The 24,474-nt window shown below is 49.8% G+C and overlaps 1 protein-coding gene across 1 annotated transcript; it reads left to right on the top strand.

Moving 5' to 3' along the window:
- Positions 1–6,373: 6,373 nt before the first annotated feature.
- Positions 6,374–10,597, top strand: LOC129398776 (class I histocompatibility antigen, Gogo-B*0101 alpha chain-like). Its single transcript, XM_055124363.1, has 10 exons — positions 6,374–6,384; positions 7,054–7,089; positions 7,805–7,836; positions 8,126–8,392; positions 8,569–8,847; positions 9,376–9,651; positions 9,770–9,886; positions 10,315–10,347; positions 10,402–10,446; positions 10,593–10,597. Exons 1-10 carry the CDS (start codon positions 6,374–6,376, stop codon positions 10,595–10,597), a joined length of 1,101 nt encoding a protein of 366 aa, XP_054980338.1.
- Positions 10,598–24,474: the final 13,877 nt, after the last annotated feature.

Below are 24,474 nucleotides of genomic sequence, written 5' to 3'. Positions count from 1 at the left end.
TCCAGGGCTGAACCCCCGAGGTGCACGGGCCTTGCCCCCTCCTGCCCTCTGGGTCCCTTTATTTTCCCATCAGCATAAATGGATCTTTCTCTAGAGGGCAAAAGTCCTTAATATCGTCTGTCCCCTCCCCTCTCTTCAAATCCAGTTCCCTTCCTCCCTTCCCTTCCTCTCCTTTCCACTATTCTCTGCTCTTCCCTGTGTTTGAGTTATGTCATACTTCAAAGCATGGGGAAATGCCTGAGAGTCAGCTGTAGTTTACCAGTCAATTACAGAGCTAACTCCTGACCCAATAACTGACTTCAGATGACAAACAGACTCTATTACTCCGCCTTCCTGTGCCTGATCCACAGAGTCCATCCCTCCTCACAGGTGTCCACTAGCTGGCCCTGCCCTGCCTCTTTCCTCTGCTTCTTCCCTCTCCACCTTATTTGGCCTCCATCCCCTAAAGACACTCTTTCCTCATATCTCACTTCTCCATGAGACATTCCCCTATATTCCTCATCCAGGGCCCTGTGGCTCTATTACCTCTTTATTCCTCCACCTCATCCTAGGGATGAAATTTTAGAGTTGGTTCCGAGGAGTCACCAGCAGTGGAAGAGACAGAGACTGGGGATCAATAACTCATCTCAGCGCAGGGGGGGCACCAGTATGCTTGTGGGGCTCACTCTGGGCTCACCAGTATGTTTGTGGGCTCACTTAAGGCCTGGAGTCCTTGTTGTTTATTTTTATTTAAATACTTTTTATTGATTAAGATCTTGTGGTTTACAATGCTATTAACAAGGATTTCTCATGCGCATGTTGTTTAATCACTCTTTCTAAAAAATATTTTTTTGAATCACTGTGAGATACAGTTACAAAGCTTTCATGATTGAGTTTCACTCATACAATGATCGAACACCCATGCCTCCACCAGTGCGTGATCTCCACCACCAAAGTCCCCAGTATTCCTCCTGCCACCCCAACCACACCCCAACACGTACTTCTGTGGCAGGCACCTTCCTTTTCTCTGTCTCTGTCTCTGTCTCTGTCTCTGTCTCTGTCTCTGTCTCTGTCTCTCTCTCTCTCTCTCTCTCTCTCTCTCCCTCTCTCCCTCTCCTTTTGGACTGTTTAGTCACTCCTGAAGCCAGTGCGCACAGTTATGCAGGAAGAGGAGCCCTCCATGTGAATATGTTTAGCACCTGACTCCATAGGGCTCCCCCTAGTGATCACATAGTGATCACAGCCTGTCCTGTTACTGAGAGCCCAGAGATTCCCCTGCTGAAGAAGCACCATTAAAACTGAGTTTTCTTTTAATTTAAAATAAATAAAGAAAAAAAACACAAAAAACTGAGTTTTCTTTCTCCAAATGGCCACACGAAGGCGCCGCTGCCCTGCTCGCTCCTACTTTGTAGGGGCGGGGCTGAGGTCTGACTCAGGCTGAGATGCAGGCCTGGAGGAGGACATGCATGGGATGAAGGTGCCTTCAGAGGTCAGGGGTCAGGATAAGGAGCCGGACGGAGAGTTGTGGAAGGGAAACCTCTGGTGCTGTGTCTGAGGTTCCATTATGGCCCCAGAGCTTCTTGATGCCAAACCTAGAGACTAGAAGGGAACTTTCCTTCAACTCCCTGTTCCTTTTCTTAGCATCTTTTATTGCTACCACATTTCTACAGCTCATAAGTCCATGCCAGGATAGTATCACGAATCTCTACACTATATTTCGATGTTACTGCTTTCTTTTCTCTCCTAGGATCCCACACCAGGGTCATTCAAAGTGAACGACCAAGTGAAATCCCAGTCATGTCTCCCAAAGTTTCCTCTGGCTGAATCTTGGGTGACGTGGCATTGTAAGGAGGCTGCTCTGCTACACACTGGAGAAAGCCCCTCAGTTTGGGTGTGGCAGCCAAGACTAGGGTGTCAGAAGCCCACAGACACAGTGTCATTCTCAATAGCACTTCAGGGAGTGCAGGAGCCATTTGGTCATCACTGATGATGGTCATCCTCAAACCCTGATGACACGTTCCTCAATTTCTCTATTTCAAGATATGTGTTTTATTTTTTACAAACAAATATATCTTTTGTTGTAATTAAGGTGACATGTACAGTGTTAATGCAGTTTCTGTATCTCACCACCACCAAAATGCCTAATACCATCTTTACCATATATATCCTTATGCTACTTATGTTGTTAACATTAATTCTCCTTGTTTACCTAACTCCCTCTCAAAGAGTACCTGTGTTCCTTGTTCTTTTCTCACACTGTTTCTTTAGAGTGAATTCCTCTGTAATGCTCACACTAAGAACTTCCAATTGTTTGTTTATTTGGGGGTCTCACCCGGCAGTGCTCAGGGCTTACTCCTAGGGGGCTCAGGGAACCATATGTGGTGCCAGGGATAGAACCCCAGTCGGCTGTATGTCAGGTAAACACCCTACCTGCCGCACTCTGGCCCTGGCCTTAAGAATATTTTTAATTCTTCCATATGTGACCAGTTTTTAAACATTACTTTAAATACTTTCAACTTTATGACTTATAAAATATTTGTCAGATCATAATCAAAATATAAAATTCCATTCTAGTCCATGGCCAATATTTTTACATTGAACTAAACTTTTATTTGTTTCTGCACCACCAGGATGGACCCCTGCCTCCGTATGTGGAAGGCTTGTGCCCTACTGCTGAGCCTTATCCCCAACTCACAGAACTAGCTTAGCTTTCCTGACTAGAAGAGGAGGCTAGATTGAATGTCTGGAATATTGCTCAGCGTAGACATTCTGGGGCCTGGGAATGTTGCTCAGTGTAGACTGTCTTTCCTGCAGATATGAGGGCATGAGTTTGACCCCTGGCACCATTTCACATATGTTGTGTGATCCTAGTATTCTGTCTTTGTGATCCCTGGCCTCACACCAAAAAACAGTTCTGTATTTGACACCACAACTAAGTGTGCAGGAGCCCCACAATTAAATGATATTACCTCAGGTTCCTTGACTATAAAGTAGAGAGAATGTTAGTCCCTACATGTAAGAACTACTTTGAAGAAAGAATGAAATTAGAGCATGTAAAAGTTTAGAATATTGCCTGGTATATAGTAAGCACAGAATGAGTGTGAGTTTATTCTTACTTCTATTCACTGACCCAATCCTTACCTTCACCCAGTACACTCTTCGTTCATTTTGAGTAACCCTGTTCAAACCCAGGTCACCCAGCAGTGCTCAGGTGCTATACCTTGCTCTGTGTTTAGGACTGACCCCTGCTGGGACCATGTACGGTGCTGGGCATAGAATTAGAATTAGCTGCATGTAAGGTGATTGCCTTAACCCCTGTATTATCTCTCTGGCCCTAAACTTGTCTTTTTAGCACTGATTTTTTAATGGTAATGCCTGCAGAGTTTTATAGATGCATTTCTCTCTAGTTATTTTTTGCTTTTGACATTTAACATTTTTTTTTATTTTATCACCATGTGGAAAGATACTAAGTTCTCAGGTTTATGTCTCAGTTATACAGTATTCAAACACCATCCCTTCACCAGTGCCCATATTCCATCACCAAAATCCCCAGTATACCCCCCGCCCCCGCCCCCCACCCCAACTGTATAACTGATGAATTTCACTTCATTTTCTCTTTACCTTGATTACGTTCCATATTTCAACACAAAACTCACTATTGTTGTGGGAGTTATACCCCCAAACAAGATAGCCCTACTAAGGAAGCAATTGATAATTAGTTTTCCATTAAAAGATTGTATGTTTTCAGGTTTTAGAAAAGGTCTAAACACGGCTAACGCGGCCGCGTGGCTCGGATGTGTCCCAGTCCTGAATCCCGGAGCCGTGTTAGTTGCTGCTCAGTGTCGCCAGGGCTCCATCTGGAGAAGGTGTGCGGTTGCACCTCCTCCTTCCGGCTCCCCGGTGTTGCTGGCCCCAATTCGGGTCTGGAACTTTTTCCGGGCCGCGTTGCTCACCAGAATGCCTGGCCACTTCTCTGTTGAATGTGGCAAGATCTAACATTTTGTTTGAGATGAGGGAAAGAGTTCTAGAGGATTGCATGCTAACCTTGTGGGAGTCCTGGCACTAGAGCCACCTCTGAGCACAGCACCAAGAGTAGCATCCCACCACGTCCTTGGATGTGGTCCCAAATATACAAAAACAAAGATGCTTTTTAATTTTTATTTTTTTATTATAATTCCAGACTGGAGCGATAGCACAGAGGTAGGACGTTTGACTTTCATGCGGCCAACCCTTTTTCGACTCCTCCACTCTTCTCAGAGAGCTCGGCAAGCTACCGAGAGTATCTCACCTTCACGGCAGAGCCTGACAAGCTACCCGTGGTATATTGAATATGCTAAAGACAGAAACAATAAATCTCACAATGAGAGACGTTACTGGTGCCGTTATCCCACTGTCAGTCCCATGTCTCCATACTGGGTGCCCAAAGGGAGCCCAGGGTTCACCCATGGGAACCTGGATCCCTCTATGATCCTCATTAACACACCAGATTTGAGTCCATATCTCACCTAAAAAATTGATGTTTTATTTTTACCAAATGAATATTGAAATGTGATTTCAGAATCCTAATACATCTATAAGGTTTTAGTTCCCAATATTCATGTATCCCCATTTCTTGAAACAATGAGTTTTACTTCATAATTACTGCTCATAATTAACTGACACAATTGTTAAAAATCTCAGCGCTACATATTTGGATAAAGCTTATTATTTCTATATACGTTACTTAAACAACAGGTTAAAGGCAGGCAAAAGTATGAAAATTCAGCTAGCTTCTGATGAGACAGAGAAGACACTTTGAATACATAGTGTAAAGAATTCACTTTTACACAACACCATATATGTTCTGAATTAATTTTGTCATTTTCCCTTCTTATTTGGGGGTGGGGACTTCCAAACAGTGCTCAGAAGGCCTCTGAGTGAGATGCAGGGTCTCCAGTGCCACACCTGTGGTGCTCAGAACCCAGCTGCCTAGACCTGTAAACCCCTGAAGCACTTTTTTTGAGGGGAGACTTTCTGCAAGCGCCATGATTTACTAAGTTGTATGTTATACAGTTGTTTCAGGAAGTCCATGTTCCAAAGCCAATTCCACCACCAGTGTGACCTTCCCTTCACCAAAGTCCCCAGTTTCTCACCCAGCCCCTCAGCCTGCCCCGTAAACAGGCACAAAGAAATTTAGTTCAACACATGCTTGTTACAACACATGCTAGAAAAAAAATTATTCCAGCATTAAATAATTTCCTTGTAGGGGCAGTTCTTGCTGGGATGAACAAGGTGACACTTAAGTTCTAGCTCTCTGAGGTCGCCTAGGTGGATTGGTCTCTGAGGTTGCACAGGTGGCCTGGGTCCCTGAGTTTGCACAGGAGGACTGGCTTTCTGAGGTTGCACACATGCTCTGGCTCTGAGGTTGCACATGTCAGCTGTGGTGTCAGCACTCTTGGCTGCCCTACTCATTATTTTGGTTGCACTCGCTGGCATTTCCTCCCCAGCCACAGGCCTAGGGACCCCCTAGGAGGCACAAAATAATTTACTTTATATTGCTTTTTACAGGGAAAAAAGTATCAGGCACAGAGGTAGGACGTTTGACTTTCATGCGGCCAACCCTTTTTCGACTAGATAATAGAAATCAAATAGATCAATAGAAATCAATATGTGGTCATTCTTCTATCTCACAATGGTGTCACTAAAGCTGAGTGTCTGAGTGTTTACTGGGTGTTTTGTGCCTCTGAGCATTCTGTGTTACTATTTTTGCTCACTGAGCTTGGTGGGTTGAGACACAACAATTTATTTAATGATTTTATTGAATCACTGTGAGATAGACCCTTACAAAGCTGTTCATGACTGGATTTCAGTCATACAGTATTCCCGAACCATCCTTGCATCAGTGTACACTTTCAGCACTAGTGTCCCCAGGTTCCCTCCCATCGCCCCCACTCCCCAAACACACTTCCTACCTCTATAGCACGTGCTTTACTTCTCTCTCTCTTTCATTTTGGACACTGTGGTTTGCAATATCCTACACAAGTTTTTATGAAATCTGCTGTTTTCCTACTGGGCTAGGGTCGGATGACTCAAACTACTATGGAATGCGGTGTCGCTCCAGAAGCTGGAAGCATTTGGTGGCTTGGCGGCTTGATGAGGTTCAGGTGTGGAGCTGGGCCATTTCTATGCCTGAAACTTTGGGTGTGGGTGGGCACTGTTGGCCCCTGGGCAGGGGGGGCGGTGGCTGGGGTGTTCAGGGAATCTGCCCAACCCCATTCTGAGGAGGCCCCGAGCCCAGCCCTGACTGGTCTACATGGAAGATTTAGCAGCTTTGCGTTTTTCTCAAGGTTACACGAAGAACTGGGCCATTTCTATGTTGAAAAAAAAACTGTTGGGGACTAGGTAAATAAAGGAGATGGACAAGAGGTACTTGTGGGACCACTGGATTCTTTACGGGAACTCTATGGGAACCTTTATGGAACCTTTTAACCCAGAATACTTGCACTAGAGGTGCAATATTGCCCTGGCAAGGGAAGGAGTTGTAGGGGAGGTTCTGTATCTGCTCTATCTCTACTTCCACTCCTGAAAGAATCTCCCTTTGAGAAAGCCCATTACAAAGATGTTTTTACCCATGAACTAAGGCCCTTTGATGTGTAAAAGTCTATCTTTATATTATATATAAATATATTATATACAATTCTTGGTATTTGCACAAAGAATGTTGTCCTGATGATTATGGGTTCTAAGTAATAAATATGATTCACAGAGAAGAGTCAGGGCTCAGTCCACAGGCTGTGAGCCCCTCACTGCATGCTTTTCTCTCCCATTTCTGCCTTTTTCTTAGTCCTCATGGCTCCATAGATCAGGCCTGCTCAGCTGAGGCTGGTCCCTTGCAAAAATCCAATATGGTTTTTCTTCAAGCGACTTTCTAGGGCTGGTGAGATAGTATAACAGGTAAGGAGCTTGCCTTGCACCTTGCCAGAAATAGGTTCTATTGCCTGCATCCCATATGTTCCTCTGGGTGCTGCCAGGAGTAATTCCTGAGTACAGAGACAGTGAGCATCACTGGTGTGACCCCTTGGCCTCCCCCAAAAGACTTCCTGTTAGCATTAATCTGTTGTTGATATTATCCCAGTTGAAGTCATTTTCTGGCTTTAACTCTGCAGGAGAGATATTACAGAAGGTAAGTTGCTTGCCTTGCATGTGGCCAACAAGGCTTTGATCCATGGCACCACATATGGTCCCTTGAACCTGCCAAGAGTGATCCCTGAGCACAAGAGCCAGGAGTTACTACTGAGCTTTGCTTGGTGTGGCCAAAAGCAAAAAAACAAAAACAAAAACAAAAACTCGTCACCACCAACAATAAAGGGTCTTTAATTCAGATTCCTCACACGGGCAAACACTGACAGGCATAACCTGAACCCACAGAAGCATCTCTGGGCTCCTCACGAACTTGTAAGACGGTAGCATATACTGACATGAAACCCATGAAAAATCAATCAGGTGAGGGAGCAGGTGAGAGAGCGAAGTCCCAGGTCCCAGGTGTGGCTCCCAGTGTCCACAGGGTGGTGTTGGGGGCGGGAGATCAGGCCTGGGGATTCCTGGTCTCCCCAGAGTTTCACTTCTCCCTCGAAACCTGTGTCAGCGCCTTCTGCTCCAATACTCCTGACGCGTCCCCAGTGTCCACTACCATTGGGCATCGCTGTCTATATCCGCCAATCAGAGTCTGCGACGCTCCCGGTTGTAAACTGAAGGGACTCGCGAGGGAGTCAGAACCCGCCTGCTTCCTTCAGTATGTGGGAGCCGCGACGCCTCCTGCTGCTGCTCTCGGGGGGGGGGGGGGGGGGGGGGCCCTGGCCCTGACCCAGACCCGGGCGGGTGAATGCGGGGTCGGGAGGGGAGTTCGTTGTAGGGGTAAGGGGAACTGCCAGGCACTGATGTGCAGGACCCCCGAGAAGGAGTTTCTCCGGTTCCCCGCCCGGATGCCCCAAATGTTCCTCCTTGTGCCCCCCAACCCCTAATTCCCCCGTGCCCAGAAGTCTCCCCTTCTCGGTCCCTCCCCCCTTCCCATCTCCCGAGCCCCCTCCCTTTCCATCACCCTGGCCCCGGGGCGCGCGGGCGCGCGGGGGGCGGGTCGGGCCGGGTCTCACCCCTTCCCCTCCCCCAGGCCTCCACTCCCTGCGGTATTTCTACACCATCATGTCCCGGCCCGGCGGGGAGCCCCAATTCATCGCCGTCGGCTACGTGGACGACACGCAGTTCGTGCGCTTCGACAGCGACTCGGCGAGTCCGAGGGCCGAGCCGCGGGCGCCTTGGGTGGAGCAGGAGGGACCCGAGTACTGGGAGCGGGAGACGCGGATCGCCAAGGGCCACGCACAGACTTTCCTAGTGAGCCTGAACACCGCGCTCGGCTACTACAACCAGAGCGAGGCAGGTGAGCGCGGCCGGGCAGGGACGAGCCAACACGGGGACGGGCCGGGTCTCCCCCAGGCGGGTCCGAGAGTCCCCGAGGCTGAGGGACCCGCCCTGGACCCTTGACAGGGAGGCGCCGCGGGGACCGGGCCCCAGTTTCGTTTTCGGGTTCGGGGTTAATCTGTGCGCGCGGGTCAGACTCTCACACCATCCAGAGGATGTACGGCTGCGACGTGGGGTCCGACGGGCGCCTCCTGCGCGGGTACGAACAATTCTCCTACGATGGCGCCGACTACGTCGCCCTGAACGAGGACCTGCGCTCCTGGACGGCGGCGGCGGGCACGCAGGCTTGGAGAACCCAGCGCAAGTGGGAGCAGGGGGGTGAGGCTGAGCGCCACAGGAACTACCTGGAGGGGGAGTGCGTGCGTGGACTCCTTGAATCCCTGGAGAACGGGAAGGACACGCTGCTGCGCGCAGGTAGCAGGGCCCGGGTGGTGACGACCCCTGACCTCCCCTGGGAGGGGTGACTCCCCACAAGGGGGGGGAGTCATAGTGGGGTTCAGTGTCCGAACAGCGCCCCTTCTTCAGTCAAGAGAGGGACAAACACACCTGGTTTCCATGTTCGGTACCACAGAAACCCGCCCTCCCCTCAGGCCACCCTGTGTCCACAGGACCTTGAAATTACTCGGGCGACCTTTTCTGAAATAAGGAATGTGGGTTCCCTGGGACCTGGCAGCCATTTGTGAACTCTCAGATCTCAGCTCTGACTCCTGCTTCTCTCAGTCACTCACCCTCCACCCAGGGCAGGACAGTCAGTGTCTCCTGACAGACCCTAACCTCCTTCCCAAACCCTGTTCTAGAACTTTCCAAGGAATTAGGATTTTATCCAGTTTCTCCAGCCAAGGTGGTGTCTGGATTCTTACCTCCTATTTCAAACCAATTATCCTGTTCAACCTCATTGTGGAAGTGACCCAAAGTGTGAATTTTCTCATTTTTCCTCCTCAGAAGCCCCCAGAAGCCACATCACCCACCACCCGTTCTCTGACCAGGAGGTCACCCTGAGGTGCTGGGCCCTGGGCTTCTACCCTGCCGAGATCACCCTGACCTGGCAGCGTGATGGGGAGGACCTGACCCAGGACACAGAGCTGGTGGAGACCAGGCCTTCAGGGGATGGAACCTTCCAGAAGTGGGCGGCTGTGCTGGTGCCTTCTGGAGAGGAGCAGAGATACACGTGCCGTGTGCAGCACCAGGGGCTGCCGGAGCCTGTCACCCTGAGATGGGGTGAGGAGGGGGACGGGGCACAGAGCCTGTTCTCAGGGAGTCAAGGTTGGCCCCTCTGGGGAACTGTTGAGGGTCAGGCAGGGGCTGGGGTCAGACCCTCTCCTTCTTCCCTTCCCAGAGCCCCCTTCTCAGCCCACCATCCTCACTGTGGGCATCATTGTCGGCCTGGCTGTCCTCGGGGATGTGGTCACTGGCGCTGTGGTGGCAGCTGTGATCAGCAGGAGGAAGCGCTCAGGTAAGATGGGGGTGGGTTGGGGGGAATCTGTCCAACAGGGCAAGTCTTGAGTCTTGTCCCACTTTGGGGGTCCCCCCCCAATATTAGCTCTCCTGCTTCACTACCAAAGAACAACCCGCCCCTGTGCTGTTGCTCACACTCCCCTGTGTGTGCCGCTCTCAGGGTTGCTCAGGAAAGACACTTTCACCTCCATAAGCTGGGGATGAACCTGGCTCCCAGGGTCCTAGGTCACAGGGACTGTCCCTGTGAGCACAGACTGCCAGGAGAGGCTGGTCAGTCCAGGAGCATCTCCTTCCTTTGTGTTTCTTCATCTTGCCCTCAGTCTTCAGAGCTCTAACACTTCCAGGGATCCAGGCCTAGAGAGTTGCACTGTGGGCTCAAGACCCAGTGCTCTCCCTGACTTTCCCTGGGCTGTTTCCTTCCCGCAGGTGGGAAAGGAGGACAGTACACTCAGGCTGCAAGTAAGTGTGGGCACCCCCTGGGGCTCTGACCTTGGCCTGTTTGTTGCTCCCCAGACAGCGACAGTTCCCAGGGTGATGGGTCTCTCTCGAAACCTAGAGGTGAGACTCTGGAGGCTGGAGTGGCAGGATTGGGCAGAGGGGACAGGACTGGGTTTGGGGGTTCTTTGAGAGGGATGCTGGGAGCTTGCTCAGGATGTCACCACTTCTGTCACTCACCTGGGTCTCTTCATTCTTTTCTCTCACAGTGTGAGGCCGCTGCCCCGCTGGGTTCCTCACATCCCAGTGTTGTGACTCAAGAACTGCTGATTCTCCTTTTGCCCTGGGACCTGAGTGTGTCTGTGTCCTGTCACATACTGTGATGGGGGAGACTGGTCCAACCCTGCCCACCAAGCCCTCGCCACTGAGCTGCGTTCTCTTCCCTAATGCTCTGGGCTGTGCCAGCAGGACAGGACTCAGCCGTCTCCATCTGTGTTAGCTTCTTGTTTTCCTGAATAGTGTTTCTCCCTTCCTGAAATCAGCATCTGATTTGCATTTTTCTAATCCCTGTTTTGTGGGGTTGAGGGTTAATAATGGAAATCCCTGAAATCTGAAAAGGAAAGAATAAAAATCGTGAGACCTTCCATGTGTTTTCTGTTTTGATTTGAGTCTGTCCCACATGTGACCGGAGAGGCTGAGAGGGAAAGGGAGGGGACAGAGGTGTGCCCAGTCTGTCTTTGTCTCAGTCATTGTGGGCTTTGATGCACCTCTAACTCCTTTGTTGCTTTGGGGGTGGGGGGCGCAATCCTGGTTCTGCACTCAGGGGTTACTCCTGGCAGGTCCAGGGAACCATATGGTTTCAGATCCAGGTTGGCCACATGCAAGGTAAGCGCCTCCCCCTGTACTGTCGCTCAGGCTCCCTCTAACCCCTGTGTCATCTCCTGCAATCCCAGTGTGTCATTCTATGTTAACAATTTCTACATTCTATATCTCTGAGCTAGTGTGACCCACAATAAACCCCAACACATGAGAACAATATCTTATTGTAATTTTTAACTTGAGTTTACAGACAAGCATCAATTGCCTCAAAGTGCAAGTGTTTCTCTCTGGCAGAGCCTCACCCATGAGTAAACTTTCTCCTGGACCACACTTGTAGCAGCCCTACATGTCTTACCTCACACCACTAATATTCCAAGAATATTTCTGAATAATGTTTCCAAGAGTAGCACATTTAGTTGGATTTAAAGTAGAAAGCAACCAATCTTAAAGGGAAATACATTTTTACAGACATATATATATATATGTGTATATACATATATATATATATGTATGTATTAGAGAAGGGCTTACTTAAAGGCCCGTGGGTGAAATACAAAAATCTTCATGCACTTTCCTCTAAGGAAACTTTTTTGGATCATTTTCAGAAGTTTATTCACAAAAAATAATACAAAATTAATTATTTCAGTTCTACTTTGGGGCAGGGGTTGGGGTTCGTATGGAAACTTCTGAAATATGGTGGTAGGAAGGTGTTATGGTGGTAGGATTGGTTTTCCAATGTTAAATGTAATAAATATATATTTTTTGGCTTTTTGGGTCACACCCAGCGATGCACAGGGGTTACTCCTGGCTCTGCACTCAGGAATTACCCGTGGTTGTGCTCAGGGTACCATATGAGATGCTGGGATTCGAACCCGGGTTGGCCACATGCAAGGCAAATGCCCTACCCACTGTGCTATTGCTCCAGCCCCCTGTAATAAATATTTTTATTTGGACTACTTTATAAATAGTAAATGAAATAAAATTTTTTTTAAATTTTATTGAATCACCATGTGGAGGGTTACATAGTTCTCAGGATTATGTCAGTTATACAATACTCAAACACCCTTCCCTTCACCAGTGCCCATCTTCCATCACCACCACCCCCCAGTATACCTGCCGCCCCCTCCCACCTCCCCAGTCCCCACCCTTGTAAGTGATAAGTTTCACTTCGTTTACGCCTTATCTCGATTACATTCCATGTTTCAACACACAACTCACTACCGTTGTTGGGGTTTCCCCCAAAAAAGAAAAAGACAGTCCTATTGCCAAGGAGGCATTTGATAGCTCTCCACTGCTAAGAATATAGAGATATTAAGTCCCGCTGTTTGTTACATAACTTTTCTTTTTCCCCCTTGCCTCGCACCACCGAGTTCATGCCTGTTTAGTAATCGCCACGCTGCCTGACAAGGGAAAAAAAACCGAAAACCGAAAAGGATGGTTATTTCCCGTCATCAGCAGGTGTGGGGCTCTGGCTTAGTTGATAGACTAGTAGAGTGTCTGCAAGCAGTTTCTGGAACCGAAGGTCTTGCGCTGGTATCGGCTCCAGCTCAAGATTCCACCAGCGTCCCACTGTTCCATGTACATAATTTTTTCCCTTATATCCCATTCCCACGCCACCAGGTCTGTTTGCTTAATGGACATCACACTATAGTTGACTCCACCCCGCGTTTCTTCCTGAGAAAGAAGAAAATTTCTTCTCAGCCGGCGTGGGGATATAGCTTAGTTCAGTCTAGAGAGATGGCTACCATTTTGATTGCCTTCAATATTTCAGCAACAGACTTACTATCCTTGTTAGGATCTCCCACAAAAGTCCGACCCATTAAAAAGGAACCATTACATATTGCTGATGCTAAGATGTTAACCGGCCGCGCGGTTTTGGGTTTCTGTATAAAGTCCAGGGAAAGTACAACCAGAAATAACATCACTACAAACTTTTACCCTTTTATGGTGCTCATAAGATGGAGAAACCTAGAGAGAGGCTCGGCGTCTCCATTTTGCGCTCAGCAAGCCACGGCCCCTGCGCTGTGCTCGGGAGGAAGGAGTTGAGAGAGAGAGGTTAAAAGAATTGGGGGATGCCCGGTTCCCACTGTTTCAGCCCGCCGTGGGGTCTCCGATCGCATGCCGGAATTAGTTCAGTGGGCTGCTTGGAGTCCAAGGGCGCTTCCTTGGGCTCTTCCATCATGCTCTCTCCGCGGCAGGGTCCAAAGGCTGAAATAAAAATTTTTTAAATAAATTTTAAAAAGCTTTCTTTGATGCAGTCAAAATGCCCTTTCCACTGCTCATGCATGGCCTGTGTTTCTGAACTGCATTTTTTAGTTATTTTTATCTTATTAAGTTTATTTCCTCTCCTTCTCTTCATTGTTGTTCTCAATGATGCTGTGATGACCAGAGGCTGCGCACATGCCCGACTGGTGCATGCATGTGTCTAGCTGTGATGCTCAGCACGAGGTTGGTGGGACTTTCCCACGTGCTTGCTGGGATAGGAAAACACTCCCAGTTGAGGCACAAATTATGCTTGTGGTGTCAATGGAGTCACTGTGGTGCCCACCACATGCCCACCAGAGGCCACAGCTCCTGGTCCTGGTATCCAACTTAATATGCCTCAACCCTGACACGATCTGCTAGAGATAAAAGACTCCATCTATGAGACTCTGCCATTCTGTCTTTGATGCCAATCTCAAGTCCAGATTATTTTCTGAATTTACAACCAATCAGGAATAAATCTGAGGTTGCTACAGTTACCTCCTTGGGCTCAATTTTCAAGATTACTTAAGGAAACTTCTATGCCCACCACTTTAGTGACATGATAGAGTAGAGATGAGGATCCTGATAGAGAGATAGAAGTGGTAAACTACAGAAGCAGAGGAGATTCTGTTATCATAGAGTTGGTGTTTATCACCATCAGTGTGTGGATCACTAACTGGCAGCACTCTGAACTTGATGCTAATGGAATGGAGTCTTTATCACACAATCATTTGCTCTATTTCAGCTTTTCTCCATTTTCAAGAGGTGGAGTGGGGGGCAGTGCACAATATACTGTGGCTTTGATTTCAACTGACCAGCTCTATTCGGGAGTCCATCCAGTGTTGCTTCAGATTCTTCTCTTCTTCTGCATCCTTTTACTTTTTTTAATGTATTTTTTGCTTTTCCCTTCATTGACATTAAAATGACAGGGGTGAGAAATGTGTGCTTGTAAATGTGGTAAATGTGTGTACGTATCTTGGGGTACAACTGTCACAAACATACTCCAGTATGCTTCTGGGGCTCACTCTGGCTCTGGTAGCAGCAGTTATGAACTGAAGTCATTGTTGTTGTTGTTATTGTTGTTGTATATATATATATATATTTTAAATTTTATTTTTTATTGAATCACTGAAATACAGTTACAAAGTTTTCATATTTGATCCACCACCAACCCCCCCCATAACCCTCCACTCCCACTCTGCCTGTGTGGCAGACATTTTTCACTTTATTCTTTCCTTACTTTGATTACATTCAATTTTCAACAGGGATCTCTCTATCTTTATTTGGAGGTTTTCCTCCAACAGGCAGACATGTTGGATGGCATCAAAAGATTGTATGCTTTCATTTTTCAGAAAAGGTCCTGCGGTGGCCGCGCGGTTCGGAGCTGTCCCAGTCCCACATCCCAGAGCCGTATTAGTTGCTGCTCATTGTTGCCGGGGCTCCATCTGGAGAAGGTGTACCGGCTGTACCTCCTCCGTCTGGATCCCCGGTGTTGCTGGCCCGGTCTCGGGTCCGAGCATTCTCCAGCAGCGTGGCTTACCGGAACACCCGGCTTCTTCTCTCTGTTGTTGTATATTTTTAATTTAAAAAATGATTAAGATTTGTGGTTTACAATATTATTAACAAAGATTTGTCGTGTACATGTTACTTAATCACACTTGAAGCCAATGCTCACAGTTATAAATGAGATGGAGCCTCTATGTGAGTATGTTTAGGGAAATTATTAAGACACAGCACCTGACGCGGCTCATGCCATGTCCGTGGGGGTTCCTCTCTCAGAGAAGGAGAGGCTCTGCCTCCCACCCATGTAGACTCACCTCATGGGGGAGGGTTCAGGACCTGAGGATGGGGTGGAGGGTGAGGAATTGGGAGAAAAGACAAGGTTCTGTTTTCTGAGTTTTATTGGAGCATTTCCCCTCATCTGTGTCTAAAAGCAACCCATGCCTGTCTCACATCAGGCACTAGGGCTGTGGGGAGGTGACTTTCTCTCTTCAAAGCCCAATCAGGCAGCTCTGGACCCTGATGGAGGCGTCACTCACACACACATGCTCTCAGCAGCCTCCTCCGTGCCCGCCTGACTCAGATGGTGACACTCGGGCCTCCGCGCTGAGTCTGGACAGAAACAGACTTTAGGGCCTCACCTGAGGGAGTTTATTTTGCATGTAGAAAAATACAAATGATTTGTGGTCATGGTGGAGTGTGGTGGCTTTCAATACTGCCCACATCCTTTGCCCCTGAGAGTGGAGACAATCCCCTCTCCCGAGGTGGCTGGACTTCCAGGTTCACTCCCTATGGACAGAACAAAGCCCAGGGGATGTGCAGCTCCCGGAAGAAGGCTGACGAGCCCTGTGGACCCTGCCTGGACTCACAGAGATCAGTCACCACGTAGTGTGGACACAGCTGAGGACGCCCACATGGCAGGGAACTGAGGCAGCACATGGATGAGCTGTGAAGCTCTGAAGCAGACCCTTCCTGCCAGAGACCCAGAGTCAGAGCCACAAGCCCGACACACAGGGGCCTCCCACACAGTGACGGTGAGTCCGTGTTAGTCCATTTCCCAGGGCGGGAAGCTTGGGAATAATTTGTCTCAGAAGGTAAATAGAGGATCAATCTGGTGGGTTTCTTCTTTCAAACAACAGGGACAGAAGAAATTGATGTGATATATTTAAATTGTGATATAAAAATTCTTCCAACAGGGGCTGGAGATATAGCACAGCGGGTAGGGCGTTTGCCTTGCACGCGGCCGACCCGGGTTCAAATCCCAGCATCCCATATGGTCCCCTGAGCACGGCCAGGGGTAATTCCTGAGTGCAGAGCCAGGAGTAACCCCTGTGCATCGCCAGGTGTGACCCAAAAAGCAAAAAAAAAAAAAAGAAAAATTCTTCCAACAATACCCCAGAATGACCAGCCAGATGCCCAGAACTGTGACCTGGGATGAACCTAGACCCCCTTGTAAAGTCCTACTGTGCACCCCAGAATCAGGAACCTGGACTGGGCCTCCAGGGCACACAGGCCTTGTCCTCCCTCCCCTGGGTGTTCTGGGTCTGGAAGGAGCAAGATCCGTTACCCACCAGCCCCTGTTCATCTCCTGTTTGCTTCTCTCACTATGTATGTGTGTGTGTGAAAGAGAGGGAGAGAGACAGAGACAGAGACAGAAACAGAGAGAGACCGAGAGAACATCTCTGAAATGACAGCAAAAGGCCTACAACTTAGTATTCCTGAGCAATCATAGAGTCCAACTCTCTATGACAACCTCCCAGGTGAAAATACAGACTCTCCATTCCCCAGACACCCACTGTCCCTCCCCTCCAGTCTACTCCCTTGCCCAGTGTCCATGCACTGACCCTGCCCCTTACCTCTCTGCTACCCACCCACACTACTCTGGAGTCCACCCCATGATGTCCCTATTTACTGCCTTTCCTCACTTCTCCAGGAACCCCCATCACCCATATCATTAGCCAGGACCCTGGACACTTCCTGCCTAGAAGCAGAAGTACAAAAGAAGTATGGGGACCCTGGGACCTATATTTCATCTGTAAGCACCAGAAATTCAGAGGAGTCAACCTGGAACATGGGAACGAGCTATTATGACCTGCTCTTCCCGACGCATGTGTGTGGGCTTCTCAGATGGGGTCAAAACATCATCAGACCCCTCACCTGACAGGGAACACCCCCTGTAGGCACAAAACTCTGTGCACAAACATCATCTGCACTTCAATGTTCATTGGAGCACTGTTCACAATATTCAGAATCTGAAAACAACCTGAGCGCCCAAGAACAGATGACTGGTTAAAGAAACCATGGTGCATCTACGCAGTGGAATACTATGCAGCTGTTAAAAAGAATGAAATCATGAAATTTGTTTATTAATGGATTGATAGAGAGTATTACGTTGAGTGAAATGAGTCAAAAGGTGAGTGTCAGGCATAAAATGACTGCAATTTATTTGTTTCTTGCACGAAGGAGACGGTGGTCCAATCCCATTTGGAATTTTAGGACAACAGCGACATTGGTCAGGCAAACCTTCAATTGAATATGATGTGATCAATTTCATTGTGGAAATGTCCACCGGGAGACTCCCATGTCCAGCGTTTAGATTCGGACTTCTGGAGCTGTGAGTTACCATGGATGGTCTTGGTCGGCATGATAAACTCAGACAGCCTCTCACCCTGATCATTCCATTGTAGACTATGGGTCCCAATGTGGAGTTCTTCGGGTGACTTTCTCGGTCCTATCTTGGCATTAAAATCACCAGCAATGATCTTGTAGAAGGTGTGGTCTTCTTTATAGAACTTCTCCAGTTCCATATAGAACTTCCCAATTTCTTCTTCATCGTAGTTGGATGTTGGTGTGTAGACGATGAAGATAGAAATGGCAGGCAGTGATCCACATCTATTCAAGTGCAATCGTCCAATTCAGGTTGTTAGGCATTCGAATGAATCAATGCTCATGGCCAAGTTTGGTTGACAAGGACACTGACGCCACCGATGCCTTTGTTGTCGCATGTTCCAAGGAAAAATTCTTCTCCAGTGTCGAAAATGGAGTGATGTGATCGATGTCTTCTCGTTTCGGTCAGATTAATGATGTCGTACTTGATCTTCTGCGCTTGCACCGTCAGGTGCTCGGTGGATGCTTCCGATGCCAGCGTACATGCCTTGAAAGTACAGTCATTTTAGTCTCTCTTCATTTTGGCAGTCTAGGTCGTCCCTGAGATTTTTTTCAGCCTCTCCTTGCTCATCTTTCTTAACGCTTCTGTATTGGGGGCTCTTTCGGTGTCATGTGAATGAGGCTCAATGTTGTCACTGTTTTTGGCATATCGAGTGCCACGGGCAGCTTATCAGGCTCTGCCATGTGGGTGGGGAACTCTTGGTAGCTTGCCCGGCTCTCCGAGAGGGATAGAGGCTTTTAGGGCGGCCTCTAATTGCCCTTATAGGTGATTCACACCATATTTGAACCCCATCAAATATGGTGTGGGAATTATGGAAAATGGGTATCAGGTGTCTTATGGTGTGTCTGGAGAGCAGCCTGAAGTGTGGTGGTGGGTGGGTAATGGATGTGGTGGGGGTCGGCCAGTGAGATATTTATCTGGCTCGGGTAGGGCGGGGCTTCTGGGGTTGAGACCCTCCCTAAGGTGCCGGAGATTGGAGGGGCTCTTCCTGTTCCTGGAGCAAGTGGATATCATTGGTCTACACTAGCACGCGACAGAGACAAATGGAGATGTTACTGGCACCCACTCGAGCAAATCGAAGATCAAGGAAAGACAAGTGATACAAGGTACATCTCACATTATAACAGAAAATAATTGTGCCAAAGAAGCAGCAGTGATGCATTTTTACTAAACTCCATATTTTGATACTATTCATTTTCTTCAGATCCTTTTAAGGTTTTAGGATGGCATAGAGAATCCATATTAGTCCCAGTCACAACTCTCTGTGGCAGTTTCTCATGTTCTTTATTTTGATGACATTGACAGTTTGACTGTACTGTAGGCTGTGGTACCCCACCCTCAAATGACCAAACAGCAAAATTGGGAAATATACTATAAAGACTCCACAGGTAACATCGTCTTGAGATGTGATCTGTGTATCCTCAGTAACAGTGACTGCGCACTTATCTCAGTGGCTACTTTGTAGCACTTTCCTCTAGCCTATTCCATGTCCTCTCCTGCTGCCCCTTGTGGGTCTCTAAGCCCAGCAGAGTCCAGCCCTGCTCTCCCAGGCCATTTCCCAGTCAGTTCACTCTCCCACCTCCTGAGGGCTGGGTCCCACTTCCTTCTCCCTGTGCCACCCAGTGAAGTCCTTCCTCACTCCCCACACTCAGGCGATGAGTTTATTTCACTTTCTTTTCTTTTCTTTTCTTTTTTCTTTTCTTTTCTTTTCTTTTCCTTTCCTTTCCTTTCCTTTCCTTTCTTCTCTTCTCTTTTCTTTTCTTTTCCTTTCTTTTCTTTTCTTTTCATTTTGGTCGGGGGTCACTCAGCTGTGCTCAGGACTCCTCTTGCCTTTGTTCTCAGGCATGTCTCCTGGTGAGCTCATATGCGAGCTCACTATACACCAACAGTTACTTATGTCACTTCTCTCTATTCCCTCCCCACTTCCCCTATGATCCTTGTCCTTCCCCAAACTGTATCCTTAGAAAGAATCATTATGTACAGTCCACCTGTCAACTGCTTTGCAGTGTTTGTAAAACATCCACTGGGGCTGGGTATTTGTTTCTGTGCCACACCAGGCTCTATTCAAAGCTCACTTCTGGTTCTACTCCCAAGGATCGCTCTGGCTTCTAATCCAGGGACAATATGTGGTGCCAGGGATGGCATCAGGCTCTGCTATGTGCAAGGCAAACCTGCTGTAATATCTCTCCACCGCCTGAAACATCCATTATTAGTGAATGTTGGGTAAAATTACAGGAGATGATCAGTAGGTTGTGGGTCAGTCTGTGTGTAGCTTTCTAAGAAACTGGCAGGTGTCTTCCTTGGGATCTGAGCCAGTTATATCCTGCCAGCAGTGAAGGGGGTGACCATTGCTCCACAGCCTGGTCAGCACTTGGCATCACCATGGCCTGGAACCCACCCTGAGGTCCCAGTTTCCAGGTGTGAATTTTCAGTCAGCCAGGCTCTAAAATTCTCACCTAAATAAGATATTTAGAGAAAGAGAGAGACTGTATTCATTTAACGTTATTTCAGTTGTTACAATTGTCCCTTACTATTACTTCTTGTTATTATCTTTTACCACATTTAATTTATAATTTAAATTATCATAGGCAAAAACATGCTGAATAAAATTTAGCATATATGGGTCTCAATGAGATTTAAAAATGTAAGGAGGCGCCCACCAGGCATGACTCTGAACTTATTCGTGGCTCTGTGGTCAGGGCTCACTCCTGCCAGGCTCAGGGCGCCATATGGAAGGCCGGGATCAAACCTGGGTGGACACATACAAGATAAGCGCCTACCAGAGGCCCAATCCTATGGATTGTAGGAGGAATCTTCTGTGGATCCTAGAATGTGTCTCCAAGGACAAAGGGGTACTAGTTTTGGGTCTAGGCCATTTTACTAGGTGTGGAATGGTTTATCTCATTCATGTCCCATAACAGGAGTGATTCATAGGCGCTTGGCTAGAACGAGCCATTTCTGTGTCATCTCTGGATCTAAGTAAAAAATAGAGACTGACCCCAGACAAGAAAATAGCCCCAGGGGCTGGAGCGATAGCACAGCGGGTAGGGTGTTTGCCTTGCACACGGCCGACCCGGGTTCTAATCCCAGCATCCCATATGGTCCCCTGAGCACCGCCAGGGGTAATTCCTGAGTGAAGAGCCAGGAGTAACCCCTGTGCATCGCTGGGTGTGACCCAAAAACCAAAAAAAAAAAAAAAACCAGCCCCAAATGTCAGGCTGACAGTCTCTTGAGCGTAAGGCCTTCAACTTAGTACATGGACACAAGTAGCGTGCTATAGATGGTTGGGTGGATAACAGGACTATGACAGGGAAGGGAGAGGCAGCGAAAGGCCTGTCAGATCAAGGAGCTTCTGCAGCTCCTCTCTGTGTCTCAGACATTGCATTAAATCTCCTCTCTGGTTTGGCAGTTAGTCCTATGTAAGTCTTACTGCCGGAATCAAAACTCAGTACAAAAGCAAATGATTGGATTGCGGCCAGAAAGATGGTGCAAGGGACTGGAACACATGTTTGCTTTGCATTTGGGAGTCACGGGTTGGATCCTGGCACCCCAAGTGCCGCCAAGAGCAACCCCGGATAGCCCTTGAGTGCAGGTGTGGCCCCAAAACAAACAAAACAACATTAACTCGTAGGTTGGATGTATAGTAACAAAAGATACTTTTGTTTTTGTTTGGGGGCCACACCTGGTGGTGCTCAGGGGGTTGGGATCACTTCTGGTGGTGCTTGGGGGGAACCATAGGGGGCGCTACGGATTGAACCCAGGTCAGCTGCATGCCAGGCAAGTGCCCTCCCCGCTGTACTATCACTCCGGCCCCAGCAAGTGACAAATCAGCAAGTCCCTATTTGCCTTTTGCTCTGTGACAAGGGCAGAGGTCGATCGTGGAGCCGCACTCTGCTGTCTGGCCAGTTGTCACCAGCACCCTGACAGGCGAGCCCTTCACTCTCTCTCTCTCTCTCTCTCTCTCTCTCTCTCTCTCTCTCTCTCTCTCACACACACACACACACACACACACACACACACACACACACCATTTGGGTCACACACAGCAATGCACAGAGGTTACTCTTGGCTCTGCACTCACGAATTACTCTTGGCGCTGCTCGGGGAACCATATGGGATGCTGAGAATTGAACCCCAGGTCCTCCTAGTGCAAGGCAAACGCCCTACCCGCTGTGCTATCGCGCCAGCCCCCAAGCCCTCTCTTGGGCCCAGCCAAAGCCTGCAGCTCTTCACCTCATTCGTTCCCCGTGGGTTTCCCCCCTTCCCGTCCCTCTGTTGATGCCGTGCGATGCTCCCTGGCTGATGCACATCAGGGTGTGGCTGTGGCACTCTTTGGGGGCTGCCGTGGAGGACGTGGGGGTTGCAATCCTGTCCGTGTGTCCCAGATTCCACTTCAGTTTTTGCACTGGGGACCCCTGAACAGCTGCGACTGTGGCCAGGGCTGGTCACGAGGTGGCGCATGTGCAAAGCAGGTGCGTGGAGCCTCTGGCCCGCAGATGAAACTTTCACAACCCCCCCAAACAGGGTCATCACAGGGGAGTGTCCAAGGTCCTTTGTACAGCTACTGTGGCCCTGTTATTTGTCTCTGTGTCTGTGGCTCATAAGGCTTCTGGGGGGGGCCTGAGGCTGCAGGAACTCAAACTGTTTCTTGGGACCCTGGGGTTTGAAGACAGATACAGGGTATCATGTGGCCCAGCTCCTCGCTGGAAGGCATTGGAAGGTGGCAGAGCTCATGGGGACCTGGGCTTGCTGGGGTCTTGCAGCAATGAATGGCAGGCCGTGCAAGTACCCCGGGGTCTGACCCACATTTTCCCCCTCACCTGCTCTCCCTGAACCAGATGCCTGGCATTTGGTTCAGGGCGAGCCATTGTCTCCCTCAACCCGGCTGGTGCACTTCAAGGAAAGCTGCCCAGACTCCTCCTGCCTTTGCTGACGTGACCCCCAGTACACCCCCAGGAGCCCCAGAGGCCAGAAGCTGGCGCCATCTGTGCCTCTCTCTGCCCCCCACCCTTGGTCATCAGCCCCTGTGTCCACCCCCTTGTCACTCCCTTGTCACTGTGGCCAAGAAAACAGGAAGTGTCTGAGTTAGTCGCTGTCCCCTGGGTGAGTTCTGGAGTCGGGGAAGGACATGGAGGAGAGGGTGTTGGCTGCCTTCCACTGGGGGGACCCCAGAGAGCTGGTGGACCAGGAAACGCCCCCTCCCCCACATACTTGAGATTACAGGAGTTCCTGGAAGAGCCACAAGCCCAGATTTGCAGCCCTGGAGGCGGCCCAATCCCTGCTGGCTGTCGGGTTGGGCTTGTGCAGCAGCTCTGGAGCCCGTTTCCATCTTAGAATCTCCTGGAGGGGGCAGAGAGCTGATGCCAAGGGCTGGAGCACAGGCCCCTCATGTGGGAGATCCCTGGCCCGCTGTGGTCTCTCAACTGGCTGGGTGTGGCCCCCAAATGACAGCAAGAGAAACTTTTCTTTGGGGGGAGGGGAGGGTGTGGCACACCTGGCTCTGTGCTCAGGGATCACTCTTGGCAGTGTGCTCCCCGAGGTTCACGCTCCCTTAGTGGTGGTGCTCACACTTGCACTTGTCAGGGGTTTCTCTCCTACTGAAGGTGGCCTGTGTGGTGCTCCCACGTCTTCTTTTTTGTTTTTTAGGGGATTTTTTGTTTTTTTTTTTTCCTTTTTGGGTCACACTCGGCGATGCACAGGGGATACTCTTCTGCACTCAAGAATTACTCCTGGCGGCATTCGGGGGACCATGTGGGATGCTGGGAATCGAACCCAGGTCAGCCCCGTGCAAGGCAAACGCTCTACCCCTGCTCTAGCTCCAGCCCCTCCCACATCTTCTTTCGCCCATGTTCACTGGGGTCAGGCGTCTCTTTGTGGCCCTCGGTGCCCCTGGCAGTGTGGGATCTGGCCCCCAGCCCCTCCAGCGCTGTATTCTGTGCGTGTGGGGCCCTCTGGGCTCGTGGCGCATGCTTACACGCTGGCCTCTGCGTGCAGCACGATCTGGGCCTCCCCAGCCTTGAGGATTTGCCGTCTGACACTGAAGCTCCTGTTCGGGGGCTCCTGCAAGGATCCTGCCCGTCCCCGGGTGGGGCCGCCGAGTCTTCTTTCAGGTCGTATCTCGGTGGTCCTCAGCAGCTAGTAGGGGAGGGGCACAAAGGCAAGGAGGCTGCCCATCCCTCAGTGCTCAGCCCCTGCTGGCCACCTGCCGAGAGGCGGAGTGGGAGCTCACTGGCAGCCTGGGCTTGGGGAGGCCAGCCCAGAGGCCAGGGCAGTGCGCAGCATTCCCCACCCCGCCAGGGGCGCCCCTGAGCACCACCCCTCCCAGTGGAGATGGAGCAGGTGGTTCACGGTGGTGGCCTGGGCAGCCCTGCCTGCAGAGTGACAGCTGGACAGGACGGGCAGAGGGAGTCAAGAAGCGGGAGAAAAGCGTGAGGAATGCTCAGAGCGCCTGCCGTGGAAACATGAGTCCAGAATTGCAGAGAACCGTTAAGGCTCCCCCCAACCGCACCGTCCCACAGCTCCTGGCTACCCGCTGCCCCCCCTCCCGCTGCCCCCGCAGCCCCTGCTTTCCTGCCCCGCCTCAGCCCACCATGTGTGAACAGCACGGCAGGAATGCGCCCCCTGGCGACCATGCGGCAGCACCGCAGCGACCCCCCACGAGGTGCGCAGGCAAGACTGGGCCAGGGCGCAGAGCACTGGGGCAGGGACTGCAGGGTGTGAAGGTCGCAGCCCCGCATCACAGCAGCAGTGCGGGAAGGCGGTCGGGGAGGGAATCTTAAACATAGTGTATGGGGGCCGGCCTTGTCCGCAGCCGACATCCCCTAGGGTCCCCTGAGCCCATCAGGAGTGATCCCTGAGCACAGAGTCTGGAGTAAGCCCTGAACAGCGCCAAGTGTGGCCCCCAAACGGAAACCAAGCAA

This window comes from Sorex araneus, chromosome 2 (genome assembly GCF_027595985.1).
Source record: "Sorex araneus isolate mSorAra2 chromosome 2, mSorAra2.pri, whole genome shotgun sequence".
Lineage (NCBI taxonomy): Eukaryota > Metazoa > Chordata > Mammalia > Eulipotyphla > Soricidae > Sorex > Sorex araneus.
The sequence above is the reverse complement of the archived record's forward strand: the minus strand, read 5'-3'. Positions and strand labels throughout refer to the sequence as shown.

What these genes read in the sequence shown, in the direction of transcription:
- LOC129398776 (XM_055124363.1), top strand. An exon ending in CTACAACCAGAGCGAGGCAG is followed by an intron (nt 8,393 to 8,568) that starts GTGAGCGCGGCC and finishes CGCGCGGGTCAG; the next exon opens with ACTCTCACACCATCCAGAGG. An exon ending in CAGCAGGAGGAAGCGCTCAG is followed by an intron (nt 9,887 to 10,314) that starts GTAAGATGGGGG and finishes TCCTTCCCGCAG; the next exon opens with GTGGGAAAGGAGGACAGTAC.